This window comes from Aulostomus chinensis, chromosome 23 (assembly GCF_037954235.1).
Source record: "Aulostomus chinensis isolate RoL2024-O1b breed Wild chromosome 23, RoL_Achi_v1.0, whole genome shotgun sequence".
Lineage (NCBI taxonomy): Eukaryota > Metazoa > Chordata > Actinopteri > Syngnathiformes > Aulostomidae > Aulostomus > Aulostomus chinensis.
Genome location: NC_141342.1, coordinates 4,320,618 through 4,343,692, shown reverse-complemented (window position 1 = coordinate 4,343,692; position 23,075 = coordinate 4,320,618). Strand labels below are relative to the sequence as shown.

Here is a 23,075-nt window from a genome sequence, read left to right as displayed (position 1 = left end):
GACACCAGAAGCTGCAACAGGCGGATGGATGTCGTGGTTCTCCAGGGGACCTGTGGCGCTGCACCAGGCCGGCCTACGAGCACCTGCAGCCCCGCCAGGACGACTGCTGTTGTTTATTCTATGGGTGATGAGTGAGGTCACCACACGGCGCCGAAACAACCCCGGATCATGAATCAATACATGTCTCAAATCAGGTTTCTACTCAGGATTTTTTCTGGAAATGAAAGTTTTTGGTGAGAGCGACCCTCATTCAAGCGTGTCAGTCGAGAGCCGCTTAGGATATTGGAGGAGGGGGAGGAGGGGGAGGAGGTCACCACCACGACCGCTTCAAGCTTCTCAGATTCAGAACTCCTTTGAATTTGTTTTCATGCTGCTGACTGGAGACAAACCACACACGCGCTCTCTGGTTGCAGCTCTCCTCTTCACGTTAGCGTCTGTCACATGATCTTTGCTCTCACATTAAACTCTGAGTCTTGTGTTCAGGTGAGAAGATGCTGAAAGTGTGTGTGTGTGTGTGTGTGTGTGTGTGTGTGTGTGTGTGTGTGTGTGTGTGTGTGTGTTAGCTGGGGTACCAGGAGCAACTGAGTGAACAAAAACTTTATCTTCAGTTTTATTGTCAGTAACTGAACTCAAACTCAAGAACAAAGTTCAGGAGTAGTCGCAGTTTGACTAAACAGGTTGGGGGGGGGGGGGGGTCAGTCCTGCGTCCTACACGGATGACACACCTGAGGGATTCTCCTTCATCCATCTGAGTTTGTTACCATGCAAAGATGAGCTCACTTGACAAATAGTGAGCCAGTTTTAAAATGCATGTTGTACAGAACCCTGCTCACGTGCAGTGTGAAGTATTTGTACTTCGTTACTTCCCACGTGTTCTAACAGGAAAAGCTGCAGAAACACCTGGTACAGGTTGGCCGGCGCGTGCTGGAACGGTTCTACCTACCTAGTGCGGTTCCAAAAGTCCCTCAGCTGGGGTCACTTGAGCGTCCCCATGACCAGCGTCTCCGAGTTGAAGTCGAACTGGTTGCTGGAGGACGCGGACTTCCCCCACGAATAGAGGCTGGGCGGCCGCTGCTTGAAGGAGGACGTGTACCGGTAGAAGCTCCTGTGCCGGTTCTTCAGGTACTCCCGGTAGTTCTTGGTGAGCAGCGTGTAGAGGAAGGGGTTGATGCAGCTGTTGGAATAGGTGAGGCTGGCCACCAGGTAGTTGATGCAGGTGTGCGTCTGCGAGGCCAGGCTCAGGGGCTTGGTGTGGTAGAGGGGCAGCAGCTGCCAGATCCAGAAGGGCAGGAAACAGGCCCAGAACACCAGCACGATGGTGAAGATCATGATGAGGACTTTCTGTTTGGGGGACCGTTTACCCCCCTTGGTGATGACGGAGCTGCGCTGGGACTCCAGGTAGGTGCGGGCTAACTTGACGTACAGGTATCCGATGATGAGCCCCGGAGCCATGATGCTGGTGCCGAACAGGACCGTCACGTACACTTTATAAGCCAGGGGGGCCAACGTGGGCGCGCACATCCTCTTCACGCTCCCGTCCGGTGTTTTCTTGGTGGTCTGGGCGACCATGACCATCATGGGCACCGTGAGGACCAGAGACAGCAGCCACACGCCCCACGCCAGAGCTTTGCGGTAACTCTTGGAGCGCCGCACCGTGTCCAGCGGCTTGGTGACGGCCAGGTAGCGCTCGGTGCACATGACGGTGAGGGTGAAGATGCTGGCGTGCATGGTGAGCAGGTCCAGGCTGAGCAGGATCCGGCAGCCCACGTCCCCGAAGTACCAGTCCTTGAGAAAGTAGGTGGACACGACGAAGGGGATGGTGGAGAGGTAGAGCAGGTCCGCCAGAGCCAGGTTGATGATGGAGATGTACATGGACGTGGCGAAGCGGATGGAGTGACACATCACCACCAGCGTGTACACGTTCCCCGACACGCCGATCACATACACGATGGACAGAAGCGTCCCGAAAGTGGACGTGATAACGAGTTCATGGTCTGTCCCGGAGCCGCCGGCGACCCGCGGCGGACTCGTGTTTAGAGTCAGAGTCTTGTTGTTCATGACTCGCTCCGAGTCCCTCCGTCTCCCCTCCGAACACCGCTGGAGAACTTTGGAAAGACGCGCCCGGGCGCAGGTTGCGTCTGCTGATCCGCCTCACCGCTGCGCTCCACGCCGCCGCCGTTCCTTGCCCCTGACGTCACCACTGTAAAGCACGCGGGGATCTAACAGATGAAAATGTATCAATGTTGAGTGCACGGACGGGAGCAGATGTCGACATCTGCTCGGTGGGGAGGAGGAGGAAGAGGAGGATTCAAGTCAGGAAAAGTTTGGTCTGAGCCGCGCCGGGGGGGGGGGGGCTGACACAGCAGCGTGATGAGGCTTCACGTCCGTCCAGTGAGACAAACACAAACAAACAAACAAACAAGTGTGTGCTCGTCTAAGAATCAAGCGCGATGAGGCGCATCTAAGAGCAGCACGCGCTGGGGGGGGGGGGGGGGCAAGATGATCCGACCTCAGTGTAACCGTCACCGCAGCTCCATTCTGACGTCACTCACGCCAAACTGACACCCTACCTCAGTCTGATACCTGAACAAGTCACTCGTGTGTGTGTGTGTGTGTGTGTGTGGGGGGGGGGGGGGGGGGGGGACAGTGCGATCTGGAGAAGTTTGAATCCATGAATGAGACCAAATCAGAGAGTTGCAACAGTCTGGTGACAAATGCACGACTGAGAAAGGAAGCGAGACCAATGAGCAGGTTTGATGCTGACTGCCATGAATCCAAGCTGAAGGAATCGACTGAATTAGAAGATCAGGAATCTGCCACTGATCAGGTGAGATCCTGCCGATCGATCCAAACGACTCACGTCCATGTGGCTCCTGGAACAACTCATTGGCTCTGACACACATGGAGGCTGCAGCCTGCTGACATCACACGGCCTGGACTGCTATGGTAACCGCCTCCATCATCATCATCGTCGTCGTCATGGTCACCGTCATCAAACTGTGAGAGGTTTAAAAGTGTAATGGTGCCCCACCTGGACTCTCACCTCAGGACGCTCTTCCGCCCTAAGCTGATTCAGCTCAGCCCGTCGGCATTGTTTGATGAGGGTCAGTCAAGGTTGGTGGGGGGTTGTTGTTTGTTTGTTTGTTAAAGGTGGTTTGAGCCTCCGTCGTCAACAAAGAATGAAGTGAAACTGTTTCTGCTGCCGGTGTCTTCATCTGTGGGCAGCAGCAGCGTGTCCAGTTCTAGCTGATGCTCAGTAATCACGCCACAGTAATTACCACAGTAATTACCGGTAAGTACCACTGTAATTACCACTCTGTTAGCCTGTGGTAATTACCACTGTAATTACCACAGGCTAACAGAGCTTTAGGCCACAATCATCGCTCACCAAACACACCAATCTCCTCCATGTTCATTTTGCTATTCTGGTGTCATTGACAGTCGCCGCCGCTCCCAAGAAGCTCAGTGTGTACTGTCTTCTTCTCTGATGGACAGACCGATGACACATCGCCGCCACCGCTGCTGGCCTGCCACGCTCAAGGGGGCCTCTCCATTGTTTCTACTTTCTACAAACATTTAGAAACAGACTGAAAATCACCCGTATGTAAGAATATCAGGAGACATATGGACGGTGTGTTGTAATACCTCGGATTTCTCTCTGCCAGCTGATTGGCTCTTCAGCTCTTCTTCTACTCTTACAGACATGTGTTACGTTGCCTTTAGCGCCATCTTCCTGTGGCCTCATGTAGCCGACTTGATTTCCTCCTAACCAGCAGATGGAAACAAACTTAATGCACAAATCCACAGTTCACGTAAAATTTGCTGGACAATGAAATGGAAAAAAGCCAAACATTTGATTTGTTTTGTGTTTAGTCTGGTTCAGTTTTTAGTGCACCAATCATCTGACCAAATAAAAACCATGGATGTGCCCAGTGGAGGAGAGGAGCTGGAGATGTGCTGTCAGAGCTCAGCCTGACTGGTCAGATCTTTAGCGCTGGAAATCTCAAACCCCAGCAGGAATTGGAGTCACTCATCTTCTGGTCATGTGACCTGTAGTCTTGTTTCTATCTGACCAAATGCAGTGCGCAGGCAGCTCGTGATACTCAGTGTTCAGTTGTGCTAATTTAAGATGCTAAAACTCAGCAGCATCTATTTTGCCACATGCGTCCCATTCAAAGAGGCAAGCCACTGCTGCGCCTCTCTGAGGGTTGCGTCTGGAGGGAACACTGGAAGAAACCAGTAGAACATGGTGGAACACGGTGTTTAGATCATTAGAATACGCTAATCTCATAATATCATTAAAAAAATAATACATATACAAACATCTAGACCCACTATAGAGGCATGACATCACCACAGCAGAGTTAATGATGTTGAGATTAACCTACTTAAAGCCACAAAGAATTCATTTACACACACACACACACACACACACACACTTGCTGGACTCTTTAAAATCCATCCATCATCCCTCCATGTTCTCCCTCTTTTCCTGTTGAGGGTGGTGGGGGTGGAGCCTATCCCAGCAGCCTTCCCCCTGGACAGGTCACCAGTCCATGGCAGGGCCAACACATAGAGACAGACAACCATTGGTTCTCCCAGCCACGCCTACGGTCAATTTAGAGTCTGGATTAACCTGGTCCCTCTTGATGTCTTTGGACTGTGGAGGAAGCTGGAGTACCAGAGAGAACCCAGCAGGAACAGGGAGAACATGGAGACTCACCCAGAAAGACCCCGTGCTGCAGCAGGGGCTCCACCTACAACCTTCTTGCTGGGGGGCCAAAACGAGGACCACTGCTCCACTGTGACGCCTTATTTTAAAATCAGCTCAGTATTTTAGGATTCATCTCCACTTTCAGGCAGAAAATGAGACTGATAACGACCAGACGACGAAGCTCTTTCTCCTCCAGCAGGTAAATTAATGTCCTTGTGCCACTTGTAACACTCTCCTGGCTTTTAAATGTGTACAGATGGAGAGAGAGAGAGAGAGAGAGAGAGAGAGAGAGAGAGAGAGAGAGCCGAGCATCATGGGAGAAAGGCAGTTCAGGCCCATGGCAGCTTAACTGTTGGGTTTGCTTAAACTGAGTTTAAGGCTGGGCCAGGATTAACTAGAAAGCTTGGAGTCTAAATTTAGAGGGTAAACTGGTTCCCCGGTGCTCTCACTGTACTGTTTGGTACCAGAGGACAGACTGAACCTGGGAGCAACTTAGTTCCAGAGGAGTAAAAAGGTACTAGGAGCTCTTCCAGATGTGGAGAAGGAAGTTTAATCCTGTCTCGACACTGTAGGGAGAAGCTTCTGTGCTAAGGAATTAGGGGCTCAGTATCTTGCTCAAGGGCACAGTCAGCAGGGGACGCAAGTATCGAACCAGCGAGCCCGCAGTTGCTAGATGGCCACTCCACCTCCGAGCCACGCCTCCATGATGGGAGCAGGCGTGTCTACCTCCTAGGATCCAGCACAACTAATATTTATCAAAATAGCAAGACCCTCTGTTCTCACTGTCCTGGTGCAGCGAGGTTCGTGAGAGGTTTTACCATCCACTCCTCCTCCTCCTCCTCTCTACTGGAACTGGTCCTTCTCCTGACCCGTGACTGGCTCCCGGTCCCTGTGGCCCCTGACAGAGGAACAGGCTCCAGAGACACTGACCTGCCCCAAGACAATGTGACGTTTCTTCATCGGTCAGTGGACTGATTCCCCTCACCCTCTCGTGTCTGTGGACTGCAGTCCAAGGGCGGGCAACAAAGGAACCTTTTCAGTTCCAGGAGCGTTTGGTTGAAAAGGTTCGACTTCCTGTCTGTGAATCATTTCTAGAGACAGTGGAGAATGAAACATAGGTGAGCCGGTTTCTTTTATCTGTTGACGCTGCAGGTTCAGCTCTGTTTTGTGGGCTGTTGTTGTTGGATCTGTTTCATTTTCAGAGCTCATGCTCACTCCATCCTTAGACTAGTTTGTTTCTTCATTTTATGCTTCATGTTTTCATAGTCAATTTTATCTTTACTCTTTCTTTTCAGAGATTCTCTCCCGCTAAGTCAGCCATCTGGAGTCCTGGTGTCCTTGGACACCTCCATCCACAGGTGACTGGTCTGTGGGGGGACGGCCATCAACCATCCATCCTCAGGTCTGAAACAGGAGGCCGTGCTGTACTGTGTGTGCATCGTCCCTCTCTCTCCTCATCAAAGTAGTTTCAAGGATTCCCTGGAGGAAACAAAACTCCCCGCCTCTTCGTAAAGGCACGCAGGACTGACCTTGTAAGGTTTCTCGTCATCTGGTCTCTTATGTTTTGCCTTCGCTTTGCCTCATCCGATTCTCACACTTGTCTTTCCTTTCTTAACGCTGACTTCATGCTGGTCTACACAGCTTCTTATTTGAGGTTTTGTGCTCGCTCAACTTCTCTGTCAGCCTCTTGCCGGACCACACACTCTTCACACCGTTCCAGCGCTTGTACTGCTGCTGGACCTGCTGTGACGACATGTAGAACGAGGAAGACGGGCACAGATCAATACACGTCTAATGTAACTGCTGAGTCAGCTACCTCTAAATTCCTTCATGTGCTTTTTGCCGTCTCACATCAGGGGACTTGCCGAGCGCCGCCTCCCGTAGCAGGCTGCTCCTGGAGGGGACAGATGAGGCCTTCGCTGAACGCCGTTAATTGTAGAATCTCGTTGAAAGGTACGAAAATGTGACACCAACATGAGACCGTGGAGTGGAGGGGCACGTTGCGGCCAGTCACTTCCTGGTGTGACCAGGCATTTATATAAACCACTACATTTGCATAAACTCAGTATTACCCGATGTTTCCTTACCTTATTCTGAAAAGGACAATGCTCTATCAAGCTGTCGAGATGGAAAATGGAGACTCTGCTCATGATGCTACACACCCAAGTTCCTCCTTGGTCGTTTCCCTCCTGCCTGTACATTCATGACTGAAAAAGAAAGGTGTTTGCTGACTTTGTGATGAAGTGTTAAATGAGTAAAAAGACTTTGGATGTGTTTCGGGAAGTTTGACAGTACTTTTTGTGCTTTGTTGGCAGGGGGCCTGCTAGCATTAAGCTAGCACATTTTTGCATCTGGCTGCAAACAATGGAGAGTCTATGTGATGAATCTTTATAAAAAGATTCTGCATATAAATACAAAGGAAAGGTCGGGACACAGAAACTTCTGGTGTCCATTTGAGCAGCTCCGTCTGATCGTGACTGAGTTGCGTCCACGTTAACGGTCTGTGGGGACGAATCTGCGGCTGGAATGAAAGCTCCGAAAAATGTCTGTAGTCTGACGATCTAACAAAGCTGATGTGGTGGATTTAAACTACGAGTGTAAACTGGAAACCTGTGAATCACCCACTCTGACTTGGCCGAACATCTCAAGTTGCTGTCCAGACTGTAAAGACTGAACAGTGGACGTCTGGGACTGGATGGCCTCACCGGAACCCCAGAGATCCTGGCCCACTTAGGTTGCTAACTACTGTAAACATTCTGGCTTCAGACTCACATTCCAAATACGCCGCATCCAAAAAATGCTCCTAAAACCTGGTATTACTGTGCCTCCATGATGAAGTGCCACAGTGACGGTTTATTTTCAGATTATGCTCACGTCACCTCACATGTCTGCGAACCCACAAATTTCACCTGAATCATTTCTCTGAACTGCTTCCTCATTCATTCCTGATTCATCGTAGGCGGCTCGCCAAACGCTCAGTTCAGCTTCCAGTGACACAGAAGTGACTCTGCAGCTGAGTCGCACTTGTCAACCTGGACAAGTGCGACACGTCCTCTCACTGACGGACCGATGGCACCTGCACAGACATCCCTGAGCAAGCGCCACCGCTACTCCACACTGGGTTCCGTGTCATGACAGCAAAGGTTTCAGCTTGACTTTGCTTCATTATTCAGTGCAGAGCGGCTGAGCTGACGGCTCCAACCACGTCCTCACACCGAACGAATGGAGAGACGGACAAGCGGGTGGATGAAGTCTTCTCTGGTTCAAACAGAAGAAGAGCAAAAAAAGCAGACTGGAAGTACTGAGTTCTAAAGTACAGTGAGGAAAGACATCCTGTACTGTTCCCACAGCCACGAGCAGTAACACTGAGTCACGGAGTTGATAATCAAATATGAGCTCTATGAATAGAAATGGATCAATACCTCTGACAGACATTTGAAGTACAGTTTCCTGGAGTGTGCAAGGTCATAAAGTACATGCAGTACTTCCTCTGTGGCATCACCTACAGTAGTCAGCGCTTCTATCCGAGGAAACGGCCCCAACATGGAAGAGCGGCGTTCAGCGGAGGAAACTCTAATGACCACGAGGCACTCATCAGTCGCACGGAGCTTGGATCGAAGGATTTGTTTGATTTCAGAAGGAGTTTAATCACGTAAAGACCAAAACATCATCAGCCACCGACGGAATCCTCAGGTCCTTCCAAAACAAGCACAGTCTAATCACTGCAGTCCAGTCCACAAGCAGCACAGATGCACGCAAGAATTCTGCGTATTTGTGTGTTAAAGGAGTTCATCTATGGAAAAATGAAGGTCAGTGAGCTCAAACAAACCTCAGGAAAGTTAAACTCCTGCACACAGAGAGAAGTATGAGATGTGATAGGATGCTGGTTTGTTCCTGACTGGATGAAGCTGGACAGGGAAATAAGGTTACAGACTGGACATATTTGATAAATTATCGAATTGTTTTTGTCCTCTATGATTTCTTATTCATTGTCATAAGGCAGAAAATGAGAAAGAGCCCCTGACAAGTTTTTTTTATTTTTTTTTATTTGATATCTCTTTTCTTTGAGGCGACCGTGCGTGACCCTTCATAACCTCTTTAATCCAGGTCTGGACTCTCTCTGAAGCCTTAGACCACTTCCCTCAACCTCCATTTGTCTTTACTCTGGACTTCCGGGGGGTGGGGCGAGCTTTACAGCGCAGACATTTACAAAATCTTCTATAATAGTCGGGGAACTCCAGCATCCCTCTCACAGCGGCAGGGCCTGAACGACCTTTAGTGTCGGGGACTCCAGCGTTGGATCAACCACTTAAACTTCCTGTCAGTCTCCGGCTGGCTCCTGTGTTCGTAGAGGTCAGACAGGGTTTGAAATGAATCCCCTCCCTTCCCATCAGTCCAGCTGCTGACCGAAACGGCAGCAGCGCCGTTGTTGCTGTTGCTGTGTTGGCAGTGGCTCGTCAGTCCGGGGTGTACGAGCCCTTCCTGGGCGCGCGCGGCCTCCTCTGACAAACACTTCACACTCGGTGCCAACTTGAAAATGGCCACAGTGACATAAAAGAACACATTTTTATTTATTCCATTTTTTTGTATTCATGCAACTTTCCAAAGTACCAACCACCTGTGCTGTAAGTCGTCCACATAGCACAGGTGTCCCAGGGGTAGATTAGTGGGTAGAAGAAGGTCAAAGGTCAAACCTTATTTAAAAGAAATGATTCACTCATAAGGTGGGGTTTTTTTTGGCAGTGGAAAACTCACAGATGGGAGTCTTGAGCTTGTGATTTTTTTTTCCCTCCTGCCCCACTTCCTTATGACTCCAGAATGCAGACAGAACCGGCCACAATATTTAGCTTGAGGCTAACGGAGACTGACGGCTAACAACAACAAAACAGCCCCAAAAAAAACGGTTGCAAACTGTCGTTAGTTTTTAATCCAGCTGAACACTCCATAATCTGTAAAAACTTTGATTTGACAAACAAACTCCATTCTGCTGGTGGGTTCTGTTGCGTTAACTCGCTCGTGTTCAGCTGTGCTCCTTCACAATCCTGCAAAACCACAAGTGTTCCTGTCGGTTTGTTGTGAGCTCAAATCAAAGTGTTTGTGGAATACTGATTACCGCTAGATAATGCATACGTAGCAGTTTGTAAACTAACTCTGGAACTGTTTTTGCTTGTTGTTTGTTAGCCACCAGCAGCCGTTAGCTCCAAGCTAAATATACAGAGCTGGATCTTTCTGGTGGTTTAGAAGGGGAGAACATCTGTGCCAGTTCAAGACGCCTAATCTGAGTAGTTTAAAGGCAAAATACTCCTTTAAGAAGAAGTATTGCCTTAACTTAAATGTTCCATCACATTACTGTTGATGCTGTTTTACAGCCGTTCATGGATTCCTTGGTCTCGGGCTCAGACTCAGTGAGGCATCAGTTCTCTGACAGGCTGCTGCTGCTGGTTTTTCCTTCTCTATTTTTGCTCCATGCATGATGTCTTCAGAAGCCGGCCGTAAACAAGCACGATGCTGCCACCAGCAGATGTCATTCTAGGGATGCTCCCTGTGACTCTCTTTCCTCTCATCAGAAAAGTTTCTCCATTTCTCCTCAAAGTCTCTCTCATGTCCTTTGGCTAAGTGTAGAATTCCTTTGCCCCGTGTCATTTGATAAAAAGCTGAGTGGCGGAGCAGATTTACTGTCTCCCGCAGAGCGTCCTCACCAAAACTTCTCAGTAATGCTGGAAAACAGTTTGTGAAGATAGCTGTGTCTGAATTGTTCAAACCTTTCTAACAGTGATTTATGATGCAGTACTTTTCCTCTCACTGAAACTGCACTGGTGTGGCAGGAGTCAAGTGCTTTCACCCCTAGCATGGCGAAACCCCTGCGTGAGACTTGGGACGTCGTTCGTCCAGTAAGTTTGCAGTCCGTTGAGTGTGTTGGAAGTTCTTTGGGGGCTGACGAGTTTGGGGCTTCTCTAGATAAGAACAGCATTTACTGTGATGCTGATTAATTGATTCATCTATTAAAGCTACAGTGTAGAGCATTTGTCTTCATCTCCTGGCAGTGACGGGTATTGCAATCGTGGGCATGTGCTCACAACGTCTCCTTCTACTTCTGCTCCTCCTCTGTTTTCACTGTTGTGGCTGTAATTACAAAAGATACATTGTTGGCGCTTCGCTTAACCGTGAACTTGATCCAGTTGCTTAGATAAAACATCGCTGATTCATTAGGTAGCCAAGTCATACGGCCGTCATAGCTGGTGACGCATCACCTCAGCCGGGGGGCTTCTTCAGTTCTGGGTGAGTGGAGGGGGGTTCTGCAGGGTCCCCTTCATGTTCACTGGGACCTCTTGGTGTGCTGGTGCTGTAGCAGCGGCGGTCAGAGTCGTCGGTGGTGTTTGTGAGGTCACATCAGGTCAGCAGCAGAACGTCTGTTGATGTGACTTAGATGCGTCATGGCGAATTAAAGACTCACGCTGCTCCTCCATAGTAATCAGGCCTGCAATTGACTACATCTAGCAGTTAAGTGATGCTTTGTTTTCCTCTCCCATTGGTATTCTTCACCTCCTCCAGTGTGACGGTAATTATCTGAGGTCACAGCCAGTATGAGGTCAACCTGCTACTGGCATTAATCAGTCCTGCCCTGCAAATTACTCTTTCACCTTGATTACAAACAGAGGGAACAAGCAAGTCTGCAGTTAATGAATCCTTTTCTTTTTCAGCTCCTCTGTCATTTTGGAGGGAGGTTAAAAAAAACATTTAGTGGCCACAAGATATGTGTTGTTCTCACGCTTTGATTAATTATTGGCCACAAGTCGTCATTTGTTCCTGGTGCAGCTAATGACAGCAGACGGAGAGCAGGCCCCTGGCGTCCCCAACGGAGCCCCTGGCCTGGTGAAAATCATGATCTGTTAAAAATAAAAAGAGTTTCACCACTGTATCTCTGAGCTCTGCACATCTGCCATTCAAAGTGCAATTTGCAAAAGCTTGAAGAAATTTTAATTTTAGAAAATAATTAAAAACAAAACCATCCCAATCAACAGAGTGTCCAGAAGGACCAGGTTCAGGTAAAGCAGCCCGGGCGCGACAGACAGAGTAACACTCAGGCTCCTTCTCCCCTGTAGTCCAGCTTCTGCCACTAGACGCCAATACTGACCCACCACAGCCTCGGGGATGCTGCAGCTGGCAGGCTGAGCCTGGTGGAGGGAGCCAGCTCTCCCAGGCATGAGGTGGTTAGCCAGACAGCTAGCAAACGCTGCTAATGTGAACACAATTAATTAACAGAAAACAGCTTTTATCAGCTTCAGACTCCAAACGTTCAGGAAAGAAACCAAGAAGAACAATGATGCAAAATGTAGAAACATGAGGGTAAATATTGGTGTGGGTTAGCCAGGTTATTAGCCATGTTATTAGCCATTTTATTAGCCATGTTATTAGCCATGTTATTAGCCATGTTAATAGCCAAGTGAAGTCTGATGCCACACTCACCTCACTTCCTTTCGATTACTAACAAAAATGAACGTTCAGTGAAACAAATCCTCAGAGTCAACGATGACAACCTGATCTGTCACGTTTGGGAATAAACTTTCCAGACAGCGTGATGCGACTGTCCCGTCGCTAGTAACTGACTGTGCTGGGGCTAACATGGTGCTACGTTAGTGTTGTAGCGTTGAACTGGAAAGTTACACTAACACCACTTGAGATGATACTAATGTGTTTGCTGTATTATTTGGACTGAGTCAGTGTTTTTGTTTTGCTGGAACTTGGCACACACACGTTGAGCAGGTTCTCTGTTGGCGATGAGTGCGTTGGGCGTGCATCAAAACTGGCTGCAACACTGACCCCCTATTGACAAATTGCAGGTTTAAAAATGGTCCCTACTGAGAGGCCCTGAGGGAGATACATGTAAAAAAAAATACCCCAAATATTAAAACACAGCCTTTTTCTCTGGTGGAGCCTTAAATATTTGCCGCCCACATCACACAATGTGTAGTGCACTTGAGAACAGTGGATAGTAGTTAGAGTACAAAGGCAATGTTGCATCAGGCTTCTAAGCTAAGGCTACCCTCCAATTCTCATGCCAGAGAGAAAGACTGAGTAGCTCTAAACCCCAGGAAAGGTTTTCCATGGGAAGCTTTGTTATGAGGCCCTGATTTTGTCTATCGCACCTCTGCTCTGTGCTGAAAAAGTCAGAGTGAGCGCCACCAGCTGGTGCCTTCAGGTCTCCAGGCGGCTCAGTAATCCATCCATCCATGTTCTCCCTCTTCTCCTGTTCAGGGTGGTGGGGTGGAGCCTATCCCAGCAGCCTTCCCCCTGGACGGGTCACCAGTCCATGGAAGGGCCAACACATAGACACAGACAACCATTGGCTCTCCCAGCCACGCCTACAGTCAATTTAGAGTCTGGATTAACCTGGTCCCTCTTGATGTCTTTGGACTGTGGAGGAAGCTGGAGTACCAGAGAGAACCCAGCAGGAACAGGGAGAACATGGAGACTCATCCAGAAAGATCCTGTGCTGCAGCCGGGGCTCCACCCACAACCTTCTTGCTGGGGGGCCACAGTAAGGACCACTGCTCCACTGTGCCACCTGGCTCAGTAGTGCTGAATCAGAAATGCTGTGGTTTGGTTTGAGCTCAAGTGTTTGTGGGTCACTGACCTGGTCTGGATGAAGAGGAACGTTGCTCTTGAGAGTTTGTAAACTGACATTTCTGCTCTTAGCCGTCTTTAGCCATTAGCTTCAAGCTAAATATACCTGGCTGGCTCTTTCTGCATTCTGGAGGGAAAAAAAATGTCTTTGGGAGTTTTTGTAAGGCAAAATTATCCCGTTGGAAGAAGTATGACTTAAATCTAAACACCTGTGAGGGAAGAACTGGACAGATTTCATCTCATAAAATGAAGTGATTCCTGCAGCAGGTGGTGTTGTGTTTGCAGAGGACAGTGAAACACTGCTCCACAGTGGCAGCTCTACTTTGGAGTAAATGAGGACAAACAAGCCCTTTATGGTTCTCTGTTTGTGAGTGGATGTCCCATTGTTACTGGTTTTAAGTACTTGAACATTCGTGGTGGAAGAAACCGTCGTGACAGGGAAGAGTCACATGAGCAGCAGAAAAAAATCACAAAGACAAATCTATAATAGACGCCAGAATTTGAACACCTTCCCCTTCTCAAAGCCTTACGAGTCCACGCTTCCCTTCCTACAGAGCTCAAAATAAGAAGCTCATCCACTGATATTTTTGCTCCACGTGCTAAGTGCAAAACACACTTTCACATCCAAAAATGTAACGTGTGAGTTTCTTTTTCCCACAAAACAAAAAAAATTGGCTGCACCCTCACAAACTAGGCCTCTAACCTGAGCCCCCTCAACCATCCCCGAGCAGGCCTGCAACAGGAAACACGCAGCGGTGCAGCGCAGTGACAAGATGACCTCAGACAGGAGAGACAGTCACAGAATCTTAGTGGTTCTCTACCATTACTGCACCAATGCACCATGAGCTGATCCCTCAACCTTGGGATCCCACACCTGGTTTGCCCTCCAGGTTGCAACGTCCCCGCATGAGTGCAGAAACGTCCCTGCAGCAAATATTGTTGGACTTCTGAGTTGAAAAACTATAAACCTGACAAAACGCAAGATGATTAGATAAACCGGGGAAAACATTTAACTATGAGCAAAAAAAATACAAGTTGTTAAACAGACAAAAACAAGAAAAAGGTGCAGGCGAGGTTGCTGTTTTTCTCTTCCTTTTGTAATGGTCGGTCCAGTTCCACGGGAGGAAGCACTGATGCGCTGCAATCATGCAAAACACGTCTGTTGGGGTGAAAAATATATAAATTCAATAACAATCTTCTTCGTCTTCGTCGTCCTCCGCTTCATCCGGTGGGTCCAGGTCGCGGGGGCAGCAGTCTCAGCAAGGAAGCCCAGACTGCCCTCTCCCCAGCCACTTCAACCAGCTCTTCCGGGAGGATCCCGAGGCGTTCCCAGGCCGGCCGAGATATATAATCCCTCCACTGTGTCCTGGTTCGGCCTCGAGGCCTCCTCCCAGTTGGACATGCCTGGAAAACCTCCAGAGGGAGGCGTCCAGGAGGCATCCTCACCAGATGCCCGAACCACCTCAACTGGCTCCTCTCGACATGGAGGAGCAGCGGTTCTACTCTGAGTCCCTCCCGAATGACTGAGCTTCTCACCCTGTCTCTAAGGGAGAGCCCAGCCACCCTGCGGAGGAAACTCATTTCGGCCGCTTGTATTCGCGATCTTGTTCTTTCGGTCATTACCCAAAGCTCATGACCATAGGTGAGGATTGGAACGTAGATTGACCGGTAAATCGAGAGCCTCGCCTTTTGGCTAAGCTCCCTCTTCACCACAACAGACTGGTTTAGCAACCGCAAGACTGCGGATGCTGCCCCAATCCGCCTGTCAATCTCCCGCTCCATCTTACCCTCACTCGTGAACAAAACCCCGAGATACTTAAACTCTTCCACCTGAGGTAAGACCTCCCCCCCAACCCGGAGTGGGCAAACCACCCTTTTCCGGCTGAGGACCAGGGCCTCAGACTTGGAGGTGCTGATTCTCATCCCAGCCGCTTCACATTCAGCTGCAAGCTGTCCCAGCAAGAGCTGGAGGTCGTGGCCCGATGGCGCTAAGAGGACTACGTCATCCGCAAACAGCAAAGACGACATCCTCCCGCCACCAAACTCAACCCCCTCCACCACCTGGCTGCGCCTAGAAATTCTGTCCATAAAAGTTATGAACAGAACCGGTGACAAAGGGCAGCCTTGGCGGAGTCCAACCCTCACTGGGAACAAGTCCGACTTACTACCGGCCACACGGACCAGACTCTCACTCCTCCGGTAGAATGACCGAATGGCCCTTTGTAAAGGGCCATCCACCCCGTACTCCCGGAGTACCCCCCACAGTATGCTCCTGGGAACACGGTCGTAAGCCTTCTCCAAGTCCACAAAGCACATGTGGACTGGTTGGGCAAACTCCCATGCCCCCTCCAGCACCCTAGCGAGGGTGAAGAGCTGATCCATGGTTCCACGGCCAGGACGAAAACCACACTGCTCCTCCTCAATCTGAGGTTCGACTATCGCCCTGACCCTCCTCTCCAGTACCATGGCGTAGACCTTACCAGGGAGGCTGAGAAGTGTGATCCCCCGATAGTTGGAACACACCCTCTGGTCCCCTTTCTTAAAGACGGGGACCACCACCCCTGTCTGCCACTCCAAAGGCACTTCCCCCGATGTCCACGCAATGTTGCAGAGACGTGTCAGCCAAGACAGCCCCACTACATCCAGAGCCTTGAGATACCCAGGGCGGATCTCATCCACCCCCGGGGCTCTGCCACCGCGGAGTTGTTTAACTGCCTCGGCGACTTCTGCCCCGGAGATTGGACGACCCCCCCCCAAGCACTCCCCAGACTCTGTCTCCTCCACGGAGTACGTGCTGGTGGGATTGAGGAGTTCCTCAAAGTATTCCTTCCACCGCCCAATTATCTCCCCAGTTGACGTCAGCAGCCTCCCACCCCCACTGTAAACAGTGAGGGCAAGTTGCCGCCTTCCCCCCCTGAGGCGACGGACGGTTTGCCAGAACCTTTTTGGAGCCGACCAATAGTCGTTCTCCATGGCCTCACCGAACTCTTCCCACGCCCGAGTTTTTGCTTTGGCGACCGCCACAGCTGCACACCGTTTGGCCTGCCGGTACCGGTCAGCTGTCTCTGGAGACCCACAGGCTAGCCATGCCCTGTAAGCCTCCTTCTTCAGTCAATAACAATCAGATACCGAAATACACGCAGAGTAAAAAATCCAGACGCGCCATCAGCAGCGCTCCAGGGTGTCCGTCCAACTTGTCTTCCAACTTCAAATCCGTCTCTTAGATGTTACCAGCTCAGTCATCACTTCCGTTAACGCTCTTCTTCTCTTTGGCCGTCTCCTCCTCACGAGCATCTACTTACATCCCATGATGCCCTCTGTTTTGCTTCCTTCCTGTATTCGGTTCTAGTTAATGGCTGGTTTTGTCCTCACCTGCAGCAAACTGGAATGCGGTCCCCTTGGAAACGGGCCAAGGTCTGACGCTCCGGGAGGATCATGGCTCTGGTGTTTGATGTGACGATTGTTTAGGGGAGTTTTCACACTTTTAATTTTAGTGTGAAACAAACCAGGTCAGTATTAAAGGCCCCCGAGCCTGGGAAGGTTGTGCAACTGGGATTTATGTGTCAGAGGTACATATAATACCATGAAAAAAGTAGAAATAGTTTCGTAACACCCTGAGTCCAAATCAATCAGCGTTAGTCGCTGATCCTGACTCCAGCGCCTCACACTGAGACAACCAGGGATTATTATTCCATGCATTATTGATATCTCCCAGCAGCAGGGCTGCCACTTGATCTTGATGAGCAGCACTGCGAGGAGATTAGCTCCTTATGAATGAAGAGTGTCGGTGCTGAATCGGGTGAACCGGTTCGGCCGCTCCAGGGCAAAACACGAGTACAAGACCTGGAGGACAAAACCTTTGTGGTGCTGTTATTAAATGATGAAATGTGTAAAGTAATTAGTGCCATAATTAAGAAACCATAGGCAAAACTGGGCCCCTGCAAGGATTTACTCACTTTTCTTTACACAGTGGCCGTTTCCATCATCTGTCACCATGACCACTGAAGTGTTTAGGATCAACAATCTGGCTGGACACGGGACTCATCATGAGAGTGATGAGGCTGAAGTAACACATTTATCATGGTTGCGCATGATGACAGATGCATGAACACGCCTGTGGCGGTGCAGTAACCTGGAGCGTTTGCCAGCAGGTGTGACCCCATACACCCAGGCTCGTCTACGCTGCGGCTCAGAACCGGGGTCAGCGCACAGATGATTCTGACTCTGAAGGGATAAATGAAGGCAGAGCTCTGATGCCACGTCCGCTTCTGCAGGAGCTTTACAGCCGTCACACTCATGTTGGCGTGGTTATGATTAATGATTCTCTCAGCTGATCAGCTGGACCGCTTGGAACCAAATCATGATGCAACCTTGACAAGCCTCAAGGCTTTAATCATGATAATAAAACCAATACCAAGATCATTCAGTATAAAATCTTTCACAGAAAGAAACGACACAAAGTGATGCACGAGAACAAAAACATACAAGACCATAAAACAGACATTAAAACAGAAGCAATGACAAAACAAAAGCAAAACCACAAAGGCAAGGAGAAGTTTAGAACCACCGACTGTGCGGAAGTAAAAATAAAAATGCTGGAAACACAACTCAAAAGATGAGGCGGAAAGAGGAGCTGGATGTTGGGACGGCTGCAGATGGACACTTCCACAGTGATGGAGACACAACTACAACAGCATCGTCACCTTTTAGTTCCAGTCGCGTGGGAAAAACCACCAGACGACCCCAGTGACCCACTGGGTGCGTGGGGATGCAGGTCACATCTGTGTCCAGGTGCCTGACCGTGCTTGGCTCTGTGCGTGGAACCAGGACCGTGAACTGAACCCTAAACCTGATAGGAAGCTGCTGCCGGAGCTGGTTCACAGCACACCGTTCAGGGAGGGGTCGCTGAGGCGGGTTAAAGGGGAAATGCAGAAGTCGAACCAAGATGACACCAAAGCGTGAACACCAGTCTCCAAACCTGAGCATTCCAACGTTCCTCAGCTGGAACAGACGGGTCAGACGCGACTGCACCGATCCAGTAAAACAGCCAGATTTCTCATCTGCAGCCTTGAACCAGTGATGAGAACCTGTCTGAGGTGTGGTGAAGCTGAGTGCAATCAGAAGAAAGCATTTGTGGTCGTGTGGCTGGGGAGAGACATGCAGGTGAACAGTTTAACAGTGACGGAACATCCCTTTAATGAGTTAATAATCACCTGGAGACGTGACAGTTATGACATGGAAGGGGAATCAGTCGCATTTGTCCGAGTATCACATGAAAAGCTGCAAGCTACAACTGTGCTTTATTATACTTGTGTTGTATTACATTTACTGGTGTTAAAAGTCACAGGATTCATTCGTCTAAAGTTCATTTCTTCCAGATGTGGACGAATTCAACAGCTGGTTACCGGATCAGAACTCAAAGAGACATCACAAAATAGTAGTGAACAGGCGGGAGGCGCTTTGTTCACGTAGCTGCAGGGAGACTCGCCTGATCCCACTGGCGTGTTTACGGCTTTGTTTTGGAGCAAATGAAGCAGACATTTTTGGAGTCCACTAATCACTACATGACAGGACTACAGTCCCTCATGACCTCCTGCTGTCAGAGAACTACAGCGGCCGCTCAGACTCAGTTCCTCTCATCTCATTGCTTATGTTACAATAGATGACGCCATGATTGACACGTCTGGGTCCACACTTGTCCGCCACCGTCAATTTGATGTCCCCAGATTACACATTTCATTAATATGCACCCGACTCAGATGAATACCTGTCATTGGTCCGGCCAGTTACGGTACCCAGGCAGCAAAAAGCATCAACACTGAGCTGTTGTCAGGCTGAAGACTGCAATCGACACTGATGTCAGACGTCGAAAAAAAAACGTTGAAAGAGCTCGCCGTGATCAATATTGAAGGAATGCAGAATTGCATCAACACTGACTCGACGATGCATTTCTTTATACATGAAAGAACGTTGCTAGCAAAGGGCCATTTCAACACTTTTCAACCTTCCTCTGTATGTTTTGAATACGCCTCATTATAATATCACCACTTTATTACTCTATGAGTGGCGTAGTTCCGTGGCGTAGTGCCAAAGTTGTCCACTAGTCAGTGACATCACTGCCACATGCCTGAAGGTCACCAACAGACAAGTTTGGAGCAGAACTTTAAAACACCACAAAGAGGAAAATGAGGATTTTTTAAACGAGGCATATTTAAAAGATACAGACGGAGGTTAAAGTGCTGAAGCGGCCATTGACTGTGCGCAACTGCAGCCTTTAACTACAAAGACCCCCCTTTACAGGGACTTGACTATAATTATGTCACAGGCTACGACTTGAAAGTGTGTGGTGAGCTTGTAGATCGGCTGCTTCCATTTTTGTTTTTCAAGAAACCAAGGTGAAGCTGCTTTACTGCGTGCTCTATTAACAAAATACAATGAAACAGACCATTATTCATCTAGTTACTTATTAAAGATTCACTATATGTACTTCTACATTTACACTTTAGATACTTCTTTAGTACATTAAAGCGTTTTGACGAGTGCCTCCGACTCCAAACCATTTGTCCGTTGAACTCTTTGACTTTCCTCTCCCTTCGGCTTCCCTGGACTGCAATTCTGGTCAAATTGACAAGCAGCTGCTGAGGCAAAAGGAAAGAAACTCTTCTAAAGTTGTAAAATTAAAAATAAGAAAGCTGCAGTGACATAAAAGTCCAGTGTGTCCTTTTTAGGGTGCTAGGTTTTTCAGGCGGACTTAAACTATTTTAAACCCGATAATTGATCGGTGAACATGTGAATTTCCCCAGAGTGGGAGAATAAAGTAATCTACTCTTAACACTCGTGAAATAATGGCACATTTTATGTCTACCCTGTCTCAGAGGGGCGCAGTGGACAGTCCTGATTACTCTAGGTCGGTGATTCCCAACCTGTGGGCCGTGGCCCACCAGGGGGCCGTGAAAGTATAGCAAGTGGGCCGCCAAATAATTTTTAATAATAATAATATTTGTGGGGGGTGGAAATGTAATAATGTAAAAATAAAAATACTCAGAATAGAGTTTTAAATATTAAACCTCAGTTACGTTTAAAAGGGTATTAAAATGTAGAAATATTATTTTAATTATTTTGTTTTTTTTTTCCCTTCACTTATTAGATGTGTGACAACAAATGAGAGATTGTAAATTTTGTTGTTATGGGCCGGACCACTTTGCAGGGGGACTTGTTTACCTTTGATGCTGCAGGCTGAAACTGGAGCGTAAGGATGAAGGTGGCGAGCGACAGGGAGAAGTAAAAGGAAAGACAGACGAGACGCCGATGGCGAATCGACAAAAGCTATGTGACTATGTGCTAGCCTACCCAAGGTGTTGCTAATTGTAGAGATGGTCTGTTAGTGAGTGTGGAGCTTCCAACATGTTTCTTTGCTATTCAGTTCCGTCCTTTATGTTCAATCTTCAATAAAAAAGTGCTCTGAGAACGCATCATATGGCCTCCGTGGTCATGGGGTCGGAGGAGGGCCACGAATATTTTTGAGACTGTTGGAAGAAGTTGGGAACCATTGCTATACGTCTTTTGGCCCCATAAGAAGCCATCTTAGCTAGAAAGAGAGGGGGTGCTGCTATAGTTGTGCTCCTTGGACTTGTGCGTAATGGGAGTGGATGCACCCTCAGACCACCTAACGCTTACGCACGGACGCCGCCATCCACATACATGCAAACACGGTTGCTGTGTTCCGCTCTAGACCGGAACAACTACACGCAAAGCGAATTGATCCCAGTCTGCATACACTAGCTAGCTTTCTTAGCTCACCATTGTTAATAGCCGTGGTGCTGGTTATTGCAAAGCTAACTATTAAAAACAGTCATAATATATAATTTATATCCAAAGATAGATAAAATACAGTTTAATTGCGAACACCACAAAGTTGACATTTGGTCAAATGATGACCGAGTGATGGTGTCTGACTGGGATAATAAATTATATTCCATAAAGATTTACCTGTTTGTCTCACACACGGAAGGATGAAGTGTCTGCTGTTATGTGCCCACGTGCCACAAATGCCCCCCCCCCCCCCCCCCGTTGTGAATTTTATGCCTCAATTTAGCCTCCATGAATCTTAAACATGAGAATAAGATGGATGCATGCACCTTGTCCTTGACTGGAAAGTCAGCATGGAAAATAATTCATTTTTTTTAATATTATTTTTTCCTTTTTGTATTGAAATCTACAATCATGAAAGGCATGGCAATTTCTAATTCTGATACTCCATACTTAGAGAAGTAGAAATCACCTTCAGGGGTTATGAATGGACTTTAAAATACGCCATAAACAGCTGGAAATGGAGGGCACTGGCACTGTGTGCACACGTCACGGTGTGAGCTGTTGTCTCGTTAGCATCTCATCAGTGGGGTTGTAGTCAAGCCAAACTTCACCCTAAATGTAACCTAAAATACGCAGTTGAGCTCTTGTTTCTTCCTTCCTGCATCGTTTCTTTGTAAATCCAGAATGCAGAAAGATCCAGCCAGGCACGTTTAGCTCGATGCTAATGGCGACTGCTGGCTAACTGAAAAACTGCCCCAAAACGTCCTAACACCCAAGCGCGGCAGTTGTATGCTCAGTAATCCAGACGCACTTTGATTTGAACTGAGCTTGAAATACGTGGACGGCTCTTCCTGCATTGAAAGAAATGATGGAAGGGAAAGAAAGGCGTGTTCTTGAGTCCACCTCAAACAGAGATCTGCCGGGCTTCCATTGATTTCTGGTCCTCACTGATCTTGCTGTCAGGAAAGGCTGGTGGATCATTTGAGGAACTGAGTGTTGGCGTGGAACAAAGGGTGAATCAGCACCAGGTTCAGATGCGTGTCACATCCTGTTTGTCACGAATGATGAGGACTATATTTGGGGGGGGGGGGGGGGGAGCAGCGAGGTGCCAGGTTTCCCTCTTTCTGTCAGCAGGAGATAATTGTCTCCACTCTGGCATGAAAAGCCTGAACAGCGTGAGAACATGAATCACAGGTTCATGTGTTGGCCACTTGTGCTCAGATAACCTCCACGTTTAGGCATCAACTTGGGCATGCAAAGTCTTCCTTCTGCTGCCTTTGAATGAAGGACCAGACCAGCCCGACATGGAGCCAGTCTTTCTGGGACTGAGACATTTGTAGTCTTCAGCAGCGAAAATCAACTCTGAACACATGAATCATGTTAAGAGCTGTACTGGTTTAAGCTGAAATGACCTGCTTCATCTCACCGAATCCATAATTAGACGAAAAGCACACAAAGTGAGATTATTTATAGAAATAAATATTGGTCACACAAATTTGACGCTGAGGCTGGAAACACTGGAGGCAGCAGCTGCGGTGGACCTGCAAGCATCTATTCTGAGAGCGAGGCAGACGCCGCTCACAGAAGCTGAGCCACTTTAATGTAAGATAAACACATAATTAATGAATAAAACATGTCTGTCACTATAGATTCATCTGCATCTGTCGATTTGCTGGTTGAGCTGCTGGCTGGTGGCAGAGGGGAGGGTCCCCCCGGGCCCCCGAAGACCCTTCAGATTTTAGGAAAGTTGTGTTCAGCATGGTGGAAACAGTGGCTGCAGTGTCATGGAAACGAAACACACGATAGTTTGGTTGCACATCACGAGAGAGAACACACACCTCAGCTCTCCGCGTCCTCACACTGTCGCACGTTTAGACACAAATATCTTTCACCTGAAGATTAACCTGCGGTGTTTTAAAAAAAA

The 23,075-nt window shown here is 48.5% G+C and overlaps 1 protein-coding gene across 1 annotated transcript; it reads right to left on the bottom strand.

Moving 5' to 3' along the window:
- Positions 1 to 948: 948 nt before the first annotated feature.
- LOC147239188 (urotensin-2 receptor) lies at positions 949 to 3,444 on the bottom strand. The gene is made up of 2 exons (XM_086195345.1): positions 3,389 to 3,444; positions 949 to 2,219 (listed from the first exon to the last, which is right to left on the bottom strand). Exon 2 carries the CDS (start codon positions 2,056 to 2,058, stop codon positions 976 to 978), a length of 1,083 nt encoding a protein of 360 aa, XP_086051471.1. The 5' UTR covers positions 2,059 to 2,219; positions 3,389 to 3,444; the 3' UTR covers positions 949 to 975.
- Positions 3,445 to 23,075: the final 19,631 nt, after the last annotated feature.